At 39.2% G+C, this 12,297-nt stretch overlaps 1 protein-coding gene across 1 annotated transcript; it reads left to right on the top strand.

Annotated features, from left to right (window-relative positions):
• The first annotated feature begins 6,340 nt into the window (after nt 1-6,340).
• Nucleotides 6,341-10,877, top strand: LOC112741019 (DEAD-box ATP-dependent RNA helicase 37). Its single transcript, XM_025789819.3, has 7 exons — nt 6,341-6,652; nt 6,939-7,806; nt 7,902-7,985; nt 8,416-8,658; nt 8,868-9,035; nt 9,239-9,352; nt 9,622-10,877. Exons 2-7 carry the CDS (start codon nt 7,057-7,059, stop codon nt 10,105-10,107), a joined length of 1,845 nt encoding a protein of 614 aa, XP_025645604.1. The 5' UTR covers nt 6,341-6,652; nt 6,939-7,056; the 3' UTR covers nt 10,108-10,877.
• The last annotated feature ends 1,420 nt before the right edge of the window (nt 10,878-12,297 follow it).

The following is a 12,297-nucleotide window of genomic DNA, read 5'->3' as shown; positions in this document are numbered from 1 at the left end:
CTTTGACAGATCATATCTAGAGTTACGGTTTTTAAAATTGAATGATTTTATATCAAATTAAAGATAATTTAAAGAGCTTTAAAATGGTATAGATTTTGTAGAAATCAGAATTTTGTAGAGAAAGATATGATCGTCGGAAGTTGGTGCAAGAAATCTGAAAATCTGTGATATAGAATTGTGATTTCTGGTTTGTGTGCACACGCACACTCTGGTGCGCACGCTCACCTTACGAATTTTGCAAGTTGTATGTACACACAGCTCTGTGCGCATGCACACGCTGGAAGGTACATTCTGTTGAGGGCGTTCGTATGTATCTGTGCGTGTATGCAGAATGGAAAATTCTACTCTCTATGCGTACACACACATCTTGAAAATCCTCCTGGCGTGCGTACGCACAACCCTATGCGTATGCACACTGCCCTGTTTTCAATAAAAACCTTGTTTTTAATCGTTTTACCTTTTCGGCAAGCTTGCAAACTTCCGTAACACTTGTTTAAAACCTTTTCGCCAGTTTTAGGATCTTGAATCAAGGGAGTAAATAATAAAGGAATAAAAAGGATATTTTTAGTTATGAGTTTAGAGCCGGTGACATAGGTATGGAAGGTTTGAGTATTTTCTAGCTTGAATTGGTGAATGTTGAGTTGTGAAGTTTATGGTTGAAGAGATTATTGAGAACAGAGAATGCTTATGATGAATTTGAAAAGTGAAAACCAGTTATGGGATGGTTATGATGAGTTGAGAACTTGAAAAGGAATGATAAAATTATTGGATTATATGGGAGTGTGCGGAGCCTATATCTCCGGCGTGGTAGATTTTTCTGTTGCATGACTGGTTGTTGTTGAGAGTGTGCGGGGCCTATATCCCTGGCGTGACAGATTTCTCTGCTGCATGAGTGTGTGGGGCCTATATCCCTGACATGACAGATTTTTCTACTGCATGAGTAGTTGTGATTGTTTCCATTTCTGCTGTATGAGTGTGCGGGGCCTATATCCCTGGCGTGGTAGACTTTGCTGCTGCATGAGTAGTTATGGTTGTTTCCTTCTCTACTGCATGAAGTGTGCGGGGCCTATATTTCTGGCGTAGTAGACTCCCTACTGCATGAGTCTGCAGGGTACTATATCTCTGACGTAGCAGATTCGCTGCTGCATGAGTGTGTAGGGCACTATATCTCTAGCGTGGCAGAAAATGCTACATCTAGAAGGATGTGTCGGGTTGGCATTTACGGATCGACAAGTGATATCACAAGCCAATAGGACAGGTATTCATCATATGCATCTCTTATATGCTTGTTTGCTTTGATTACTTGAGTATGCCTAATTGTATAATATGCCTACTTGCTTCTTGAATTAATTGTGATATATGAATACTACCTGTGTTTTACTTGATTACATTATCTGTGATTGTCTGATGCTGAGGAGGTTAGGTAGGCGATGGCAATGGGATCACATGGAGGGTAGGTTGGTGAAGGCTGTGGGACAGCGGTGACTAGTTTTAGTTAGAAATCCCCTAAGTTTAGATAACCTTGTATATTGTTTATGGTCTTTATTTATTTATTTATTTTTGATAAGCATGGATATCTGTATCGGTGTGAAGTTCTAGGATTGTCTTTGGTGTCCAGGAACCTTACATCTTACATATTGGGCACTGTTACCATACTGAGAACCTCCGGTTCTCATACCATATGTTGTTGTTGATTTTCAGATGCAGGTCGTAATTCACCTCGGTAAAATTACGGACATGGTGATAGAGTGGAGTATAGTTTCTTCCTGGTTTATTTCTATTTTATTTTGTTGCAGTATTTTCTCTCACCCTTTCTGTTCTAAACTTTATGGCCTTAGAGGCTTACATGAGAGATAAGTTGTATAAGCTGTTTTAACTCAAATACTTTGTATTTTTTTGTTTGTAACTAGTCGGCATAAACTTCGTGGACTACGACTAGAGTTCTTTTGTTTATTACACTTATGTATATCTATCTTAAGTATTATTATATTAAGTATCATGTTGTACCCATTGCCTTTACGCTTTTAGTTATCGTGTGGGGACGCCTCGCGCTTATAAATACGCTTTATGCGATTTTGAATTTTATTCCTTCATCGAGCTCCTAGTGCTATTATCTCCTTCTATATTTATTAATGTATAAGCTTTAGAACTGTCGTGACACTTTGTTATTCTTTTGCCTTACGGCTAGAGGTAAGGTTTAGGGTAACGGGGTGTTACACAAAAGATCCTCCGCTCTGTCACCATCTGCAAACTCACCGAGGTAGGTTGCGACCTGCATCTGAAAAATAACAACATATGGTATGAGAATCGGAGGTTCTCAGTATGGTAACAATGCCCAATATATAAGATATAAGGTTTTGGAACGCCAAAGGCAATTATAGAACTTCATATCACAGATATTCAAGCTTAACAAAAATAAATAACTTAAACCAAACACGATAAACAAGGTTATCTAAACTTAAGATATTTCTAACTAATACTAATCACACCGCTGTATCCCATAGCCTTCGCCAACCTAAACTCCATGTGATCCCGTCGCCACCGCCTCCCGATCCTCCTTGACGCCAGTAAAACACATTTAATGCATACAAGTAAAGCATATTTAATATTCATGTATAACAGGTAAATCAATTAGCATATAGACATATTATTCAAATAGGCATAACTCGAGTAATCAAAGCAAGCAAGCATGTAAAAGATGCATATGATGAATGTCTACCCTATTTTGGCTTGTGATATCACTTGTCGGTTTAGAATGCCAACTCGACACATCTCCGGGGATGTTGCCTTTCTGCCACGCTAGGGATATAGTACCCTGCACACTATTGGCCCGTGGATATAGTGTCCGGCTCACTCTTTCGGGTTATAGTGCCCAAGTTTACTCTTGCAGTAGAAAGGTTATGTGAATGGGAGACTGTCTCGGTCCCTAAGCCGGCACTGCTACCTCGACAAGCGGGAGACTGCCACAGCCCTTGCCCGAGGTGCATAGCGACTTGCTAATCATAACAATTCAGTAATACAGCACAACTCATAGCACAATTCTATTTACACACTTTCCATTAACCATAATCCTTCATTTGCAAATTCCAAAGTCATCATCCATCATCAATATCTCAAGGTCATCAACCCGGCTCCCCATTAGTTAACAAGGCAAAACCATCCAACTGACATACCGAGCCTAAGTCACCGTCTTCTAAAACCTGTATATAAATCTATTAATCTAAAAAAGTAAACCCATCTATACTAGTATTAGGGCCTAATTACTAGCCACAAGTCTTAAGGAGATGTTAAAGAAATCTGGAAAGTTAGAGAACCCTTAAAGTGAATAACAATACATTTTCAGCAAAACAGGAGTTGTGTGTACGCACCCCCTATCGTGTGTACGCACACGTTGAAGAAAGTGCGTCCGCATACGCGTGCCAATATGCCGCGTACGCATCCCAGAAAAATTGGACCATTCCGCGTACGCATGCATGGGCTGCGTATGCGAGAAGGCTTGGCAGAGACGCACGTCCGTATAGCATGTACCTCAGATTGCAGAAAAATGTCAAGTTGCAGAAATTTCAGTTTTACACACAAAACTTTAAACGTCCATAACTTCTTCTACAAAACTCCATTTTCTCAAAATTTATATCATTTTAAAGCTCTTGAAATCATCTATAATTTAAAATAAAAATCATTCAATTTCAATATCTGAGGCTCAAGTTATGATCCGCCAAAGTTCACCAAAAATCAAGTTTTACACAAAAACATCAAAGTTCTCAAATTTCCAAATTCCATAACCAAACCAACCAAAATATACCCAAACATTCCAAACTCAACCAATTCAATACGAAAACATACTAAATCCAGACCCAAAGTCCCTCAATCACTTTCTTACCATTTCACTCAAGATTACCTCCTCTCCACTGAATAAACCCATATATTCAATAAAATCTCAATTTTAAACATACTACTCCAAGTCTCCAACAATTTCCATAATTTCACGCACGCACGCACACATGCATATATCCTCCTCAATACTCATCAAACTCAAAGATCATCAACAATTCTCAATAACATCATTAATCAATATCAATCATCAAAATCATCACAATCATCAAATTCATCATACATCATCAAATCCACAATCATCAACAACCATTTTCATCCTATCTTAAGGTCCATTAGCTTAAGGTTCACGAAACATTACATATTACATAAAGGAAACCGAAACCATACATTGGCCGATTATCCTCCACGCACAAAACCACTTCACCACAAGCTTTTAAGCCTTCACTCGACACCTAACAACACCAAGAACACTATATATCATGAAAAATAACAAGAATCAAAGCTAGGGTTTATGACATTCAACTAAACACAAGGATTTATCGATATCTTACCTTGTCTAACGAGTTTTGGGGTAAATCCCACTACTCACCCAAACTAGATTACACCTAAACAATAAGAATACAAAGAAACTCAACAACCTTAAAGCCATTTTCGAAAATGACATAGGGCAGAGAAACTGGGAAAGAAAGAGTGAGTTTCTTACCACTTTGTTTAGATAGAAACAAAGAGCTCGACGAGAGTTTCGCGTGGTCGTAAACGGCTCGTCAATCGGAGCTCTGTAGCTCAATATATGGCCAAAAGAAGAAGGAGAAGATGAATAGTGCTCTTCTTCCTCCCTTCTCTCAAAACCAACTCCCCTCTTTGTGGATTTTTACCAGCACCAACCTTTTTTTTTTTGGGACATGACCAACACCAACCTTTAACATTTTTTTTTGTATTTGATTGGGTTTCTTCACTAATGGTTGGCTTGGCAGGCCTGAATGTGTTTTGGGCCCATTATGCATGTTTTCATTTTCAACTTGTTCATCATGCATGTTGCTAGCCTCCTTATTTTTCATTCCATCCTCATAAAAGACATTGAAACGAGATCCACCTCTTTGATATTGTTGCACATTGCTTGCACCTTCCATAGAAGTCTGAGAATGTTTCCCAATTTGAGCTCCTTTGGTAGCCGTTGAAGATTTCTTCATGATTTGCCTCCGCACCATCATCCAAGGCCCAAAGATTGACCTTTTGATTTGTTTCCTGATAATTAGTGGATACTTGATTATCTTGATGATCCGCGTTGCCATTACAATTAATGCCCGAATTATGATTGGCTTCGTTCCTGTTAGAGCCATCGACAGCATATTGACCTTCCCAGTCACCTTGGTCGATAGGATTCTCACTGCAATTATTAACTCTATGACCATACTTTTCACACAAGAAACATATTAAGTGTAACCCTTTATACTCAATGTTGAGAATGTTCCCTAGCATCGAAATACGCAGAAAAAAGTTTTCTTGAAAGATCGATTTCCATGCAGATCTTAGCAAATCTCCCTCGAGAATTGATAGATGTAACTTTATCGATTTTGAGCATAGTCCCTAAGGCTGAGCCGACCCTCTAAAAAAAGAGGTGGTTGTATAATTCAATTGGCAGATTTGTTATACATATCCATGCTGCTATCTTTTTTATAACATTTTCTGATGATAGAAAAAAAGGTCTTCATCTTTGAACAATCAGATAATGTTTGACAATCATCCACGAGCCTCTAGTGAGAGTATAAGAGTAATCCCCCTCATCTGAAAAATGAACCAAAAAGTAGTTACGATCCATATCAATAACATTAATCTTACCTTTCTTGACCTCGTCTCTATTAAGACGTTGTTCCATGAAAGCTAGGTGAACTCCTTTGCCCAGCACTTTGACAATGAGTGCCGCGTGCCATGGTTTGCACCATTCGTCAAACTCATCCTTCGATATTGGAATAATTGGGCACAGATCAAAACTCGCGGCCTCCTTGACTTGATCATCATTATCCTGATACCAACGATCTTCCGAATTCAACATCTTTTCATCTTCTTCCTCCTCTATTATATCTGTAAGGTTCTCCATTGGAGGTCCTGAAGGAGTGAAGAGAGAATCCTTATAAGAGTATTTTTTTAACAGTTGAAAAGTTGGATGTGGCAACATCCACCACTTCCATACATTCTCCCGATTGATTTAAGTCGACTTCTTCTCAGAGTTTTGACTTTCTTAGTGCTTTGTTGCACCAGATCTTTTTCTTGGGTCGAAACCCTAGCAGAGCTTTTGCTATAAGGTTTTATAACTCGTACGTATTTTTCTCTTACGAGACACTCTACTTTTAGTAGAGAGATTCTACTGGTTAAATTTAAAAGAATATAAAAAAATTTTTAAAAAACCAAAAAAATAAAGAAGGAAATGTTTAATTATTAATTTTTTTAAAAACAAAAAGTGAGAGTAGCGAATAAATATATCATTAATAACCAACTAACCACTTTTGTGCATAGACTCATTTGAAAACGGTGACTTATAAATGTTTGAGAGTAAAAATAAATTGAATTCGAATAAGAATTGTTGAATTTAAATTTAAATTTAAATTTAAATGAAACAATAAGAGGGGCCGCACGCCGCATCAAGAGGCAGAAAAGATATTTTTGTATGCGAGTTTGAAGGTTGTGTGTCGCTCTCTCCGTGGTGTCTCCAAATACATAGAAGCCAGAATTAGGGTTTCTCCATCTTCCCTTTCCAATATTCCTTCCTTCCAATTCAGGGTTTTAATAAATCTCTCAAGTTTCAAGAATACAGATACAGGTTCCTTCTCTTCTTCTCCTCCTTATTCATTCAAACTCCTGTTCCTTTTGCTGCATTGCCTTTTGCTTCCCCATTCTAGATCACCTTGCTTATCCAATCATCTTTTTGCACCGTTTTTAGGGTATTGAAACTCGCCCTACGTTTTGTTTTCGTGTTCATAAATGTGGACACCAGCATTGTTGTGCATATTTATACCCTTTTCTTTTTCCCAATTGTTCTATGCTTGCGTTATTGAATTATAGTTCCTGTTTCTGTTAGGTGCTGATTTGGGTTCGTTGTATTGCAGGGTTTGATTAGGGTTTTTCTATTTCTATCGAGGGTTTTGATTTGGGCAACTAAGGACACGAAGGAAGAAAAGGGCTTTCTTTTGGAGTGTTTTTTTTTCCCCTTGTTTGTGATTGACTATGCGAGCTTCATGGGCTGATTTGGCTGCGAATACTGCAGCTGAGAACGCAGGTGCTGGTACTTCAGTCAATAATGCTGGAACTGGTAACAGTTTACCTCCTTCAAGGTCTACTTATGTGCCTCCGCATCTGAGGAACCGGCGGCCTTTGGCTGAATCACCTGCCCCTCCGTATAGTGGCAGTACAACTTCTGGTTCTGGGGCTGGTACAGCTAATGCTGGATCACGTTGGGGTGCACCTCGTGCCGAGAACCGTTCTGGGGTTGGCAGCAGTGGTGGCCGAGGAAATGTATGGGGGAACAGAAGTGCGGGTTGGGATCGCGGAAGGGACCGTGAGGTCAATCCATTTGGAGATCAGGATGATACGGAGCAACCATTTAATGAGCAAGAGAACTCGGGGATAAATTTTGATGCCTATGAGGACATTCCGGTGGAGACAAGCGGGGATAATGTGCCACCACCTGTGAATACATTTGCTGAAATTGACTTGGGTGAAGCGCTTAATCTTAATATAATGAGGTGCAAATATGTTAAGCCGACGCCTGTTCAACGGCATGCCATACCAATTTCCCTTGCTGGAAGGGATTTGATGGCCTGTGCACAGACTGGTTCTGGAAAGACGGCTGCTTTCTGTTTCCCAATTATCAGTGGAATTTTGAGGGGCCAACCTGTGCAAAGGCCACCTCGCGGGGTGCGTACAGTTTATCCACTTGCCCTTGTTCTCTCACCAACTAGGGAGCTATCAATGCAAGTGAGTTGATTATATTGACTATGTATTGTGACATATTTAAATTTGGTGCAGTTTTGCAGTGAAAATATATGGGAAATGTTGTGATTTGGTTTCAGATACATGAAGAGGCTAGGAAGTTTGCATATCAAACAGGGGTTAAGGTGGTTGTTGCTTATGGCGGAGCTCCAATAAACCATCAGGTTTCTCTGCAATTGTTTATCTTTTTTTGGTTCTCTGTTCTCTTTTACCTAGGATTAGTTATGCTACTATTGATGCTATTTTTGAGATGCTTCAATTTTTGTCGTAGTTGCTCCATTGAATGATCTATGTTCTCCACCTAATGAGATAGGGTATGAGTGTTTATGAACTACAGTTTCTTTGGAAATGTGAAGATGTGCTGATTAAGCCATAAATTACCAATCATAGTTTGAGAGTATCTGGAAATTTTATAAACATGTCACTGTAGCTGGTGTGCTTTTGTTCTTGCTGCAAATTTGGCTGAATTGATCCAATTTGTAGGCTAGAGTCTAGATGCTGTATAGCCTATAATGAAATATCTTACTTATCAATGGCAGTATGAACATTTAGTATCTGATATTATATCTCACTAATAAGTTATGAATTTTCCAGCTACGAGATCTTGAGAAGGGGGTGGACATTCTTGTCGCAACTCCTGGAAGACTGGTAGATTTGCTGGAGAGAGCTAGAGTTTCACTTCAGATGATCAGATATCTTGCACTAGATGAGGCAGATAGGATGCTGGATATGGGTTTTGAGCCACAAATAAGGAAGATTGTTGAACAAATGGATATGCCCCCTCCAGGTGTAAGACAGACTATGCTATTCAGTGCCACATTTCCTAAAGAGATACAGGTTTAGTTCATTCTTTAAATTTCTGGAAGACCTTTTATCTATGTTAGCAAGATATGCTTTTAGTGTATTGTAGGACTTGGGGGCGTTGCTTATCTGAGAAACATATATTTTCTCTCTCTCTCTCTCTCTCTCTCTCTCTCTCTCTCTCTCTCTCTCTCTCAGTTGTGAACATATCTGAATTATTGTTGTAATTTATGGTTGACATGCAGAGACTAGCCTCCGATTTCCTGTCAAGATACATTTTTCTCGCTGTTGGAAGAGTTGGGTCAAGTACCGATTTAATTGTCCAGAGAGTCGAGTATGTTCAGGAGTCTGACAAGAGAAGTCATCTTATGGACCTTCTTCATGCACAGAGAGCAAATGGTGTTCAAGGAAAGGTATTATCTCATATTCTGATTTCACAGAAAGTGCATTTCTACTCCTTTTCGTTTTGTCTTTGCTCTCTCAGGTGTGATGGTTACCTCTGATGGATGAACTACTGTGATTTTGGATTGTATAGTTTCTGAACTTTATATTAAACTCTAGAAAAATGACTCACTAGAGATTAAATCTATTTCATGCTTGATTTCCTGTAATGCAGCAAGCTTTGACATTAGTTTTTGTGGAGACAAAGAAGGGAGCCGATGCACTGGAACATTGGTTGTGCATGAATGGTTTTCCAGCTACTACTATTCATGGAGACAGGACCCAGCAGGTTAGTCCGTTGTAAACATGTATATTTCAGACCGACATCTGATTTATTATTAGTTTGTATGAAGGTGAAGGCTGCATTTATTTTGCTGTCTCTCTTGTGAAAGCTGACTTCCTTTTCAACTTGTTATAATAATTAGTTTGAAAGTCTTTACATCAAATTCGTATGCTAGTTATTTTTCTTTTTTTGGTGAGAATTGTATTGGTTGTGTTATACCTTTTTTGTATGCTTGGGATTTGTATATATACTTAGCTGTTTGTGAATGCCTGCAGGAAAGAGAAATGGCGTTAAGGTCATTTAAGAGTGGGAACACACCCATATTGGTTGCCACTGATGTCGCTGCACGTGGTCTTGATATTCCTCATGTTGCCCATGTGGTTAACTTTGACCTTCCAAATGATATTGATGACTATGTACACCGGATTGGAAGGACAGGACGTGCTGGAAAGAAAGGCCTCGCAACTGCATTCTTTAATGACAACAATGCCTCCCTTGCAAGATCTTTAGCCGAACTAATGCAGGAAGCAAATCAAGAAGTGCCCGCATGGCTCTCACGGTATGCTGCTCGATCTTCATTTGGAGGTAGGAACCGTCGATCGGGAGGAGGGCGTTTTGGTGGCCGAGACTTTCGAAGAGAAGGTTCTTTCAATAGGGGTGGTTCTGATTACTACAATGCTGGAAACAGCAGCGGTGGATATGGGGCATCTGGTGGATATGGTGGAGCATATGGTCCCGGGGCATCCAGTGCATGGGATTGATTACCACCACCCAATAGAACTATACATAGAGATTAGGTGCGGATGTACACCCATAGAATCATTTTTCTCCCCTCCCCCACTTTTTTTTAATTCTTTTAAGTTTATTGTCTTCAATTTACTCTTTCCCTTCTAGTATCCTAGCCATCATTGTTTTGAACAGTTATGCTAATCATCGAGGGAGACGGTGGTGGTAATTATTACCACATCAATAGGGGTTGTAAAATGTTGATTGGTGTTAGTAATGGCGGTGGCTAACATATTAGGAGTTTCTTTTTACATCTTTATCATTATGGGCAGTAAGTTTGGTGGGGGAGTGTTTGTAGAGTATGCAGTGGGGAGCTTTACATGCAGTCGAATCTGTTTTTCTACACAATATATGTTTGCCATTTTAACATTCCCTACTCAGTTGAGGCGAAGTTTTGCTGTATCGGTGGTGGCTGAAATGAGTGGAAGATGATTTCAGGGTTGACATTGATCTTACTATTGCTGATTAGTACTCGTTGACGTTCAGGGTTTGGATTTAAATATATTTAGCTTATGCTTGGTTGGATTGAGATGGGTATATTGATAATTACATTCATTGAAGGTTCAGGTGTTAAAGACATAAAATCCATTAGCGTTTATTTTCTTTGGTAATACTGATTTGGCTCCTTTATAAAGGGAGTTTGTAATATGATTAAATTTGACACTAACCATTTTTGCATTATTTTATTGGGGTTCGCACACAACGCAACTTATTCATTATAATTGGTTAGAAATTGTCTTACAAATCTTCTGCTCAATTTTGTGCTGATTTCAGGGTTTCCTAGAACCATTTCTATTTACATTTTTTTTCTTGGGGTGTTAGTCCTGTTGATTATCAACAAGAAAAAAAAATATTACAAATCTCCAAACTTCTACTTAAATCCGGTTAAATACAAATAAACTACTATTGAGGAAAAGAGTAAACTACCAACTCGGTCCCTACTTGACGGAAAACGCTGAGTTGTCACGTTTGAAGCGTGACCTGTCACATGAGCCGGATGATGTGTTCATTCAGTAACTAGGTGGATAAGTTCAAATGGACAGGGGCTAAATTGTCCAACTCCTTCACCCTATAAACAACATCGTTTGCGCGGGAATTAACGTTTTAGTTGCTTCTGAAACAACGTGTTTCTATAAAACCCCATCCTCCAGCCTTTACATTTACAAGAAAATCCTAGGAGAAAAGCTTCCTCACTTCTCGAGACCACTGTGGATGCTGGGTTGGTGGAGGGAAGAGCTGACGTTGCTGCTTACAAGGGTGCTGACGACGTCATAATTGACAGCAGTTTGGTGGTGTTGTTGATGGAGCTGGACGGAATCCTGTGACGACGCTTCACACAATCCAGGTTAGTGATTTTCTATATAGTATTTGTCCCTTGTGCTTTGTGTGGTCCAACATTTTGATTCTCCTTCTGACAACGCACCATTGTTGTCTGCAACCCTTTGTGGTCCTGGTTATGGAAAAGTTTAAATAACCCTAAACTTTTGTGCATTTTTGTAAAAAATAAATAATACAATGATGGTCATTCTTGTGAAAACATTTTTATTGTTAGGGAGAGTTTATTGCAGATGTATGAATATATGGTCATTCCTGTGTTTCACCATGGGAGAAGATTTGTCAGAAACTCTGAGGGTGTTCTATGCTACTTGCATGGTAAAGTGAAGAGGTTTTCCCCTTTAGACTTGGATTACGTAAATTTCTTTGACTTCATTGAATTATTTAAAGAATTGGGTTACCGGGAGTATAAGCAGATGTTTTGGCTTGATATGGGAGAACCTAATATGGAAGATGGACTTCATGTAACTAGAGGAGATATAGAAATTAATCAGATGAGGGAGGGTAAGCTGAGGTACAAGGAAACTGATGAGCTATACATCTATTTTGAACACGATGTGGATATGCCTGAAGTAGTTGAAGAAGATGTGGCTGGGGAGACTGTTGTGATGGATTCATCGTCATCATATCATCTGATGATGGATATGAGACAACAGAGGATGAGCCTTACAAGCCTCCTTCTCCTGGATTTGAGGCAGATGATAGCAGTAATGAGGAAGAAAAAAAACAGAAGAAAAAGGTTCCAAAAAAAGGAGTTTCAACAAAGAAGAAGATGAGTAATGAGGCTGCTGGGTATGAAACTGAAGATAAGAGTACTGATGAGGATAAAA

This window comes from Arachis hypogaea, chromosome 14 (genome assembly GCF_003086295.3).
Source record: "Arachis hypogaea cultivar Tifrunner chromosome 14, arahy.Tifrunner.gnm2.J5K5, whole genome shotgun sequence".
NCBI lineage: Eukaryota > Viridiplantae > Streptophyta > Magnoliopsida > Fabales > Fabaceae > Arachis > Arachis hypogaea.
This window is presented reverse-complemented; position numbering and strand designations above follow the sequence as displayed.

What these genes read in the sequence shown, in the direction of transcription:
- LOC112741019 (XM_025789819.3), top strand. Translation starts at nt 7,057, where the DNA reads ATGCGAGCTTCATGGGCTGATTTGGCTGCGAATACTGCAGCTGAGAAC. An exon ending in GAGCTCCAATAAACCATCAG is followed by an intron (nt 7,986 to 8,415) that starts GTTTCTCTGCAA and finishes TGAATTTTCCAG; the next exon opens with CTACGAGATCTTGAGAAGGG. An exon ending in CAAATGGTGTTCAAGGAAAG is followed by an intron (nt 9,036 to 9,238) that starts GTATTATCTCAT and finishes CCTGTAATGCAG; the next exon opens with CAAGCTTTGACATTAGTTTT.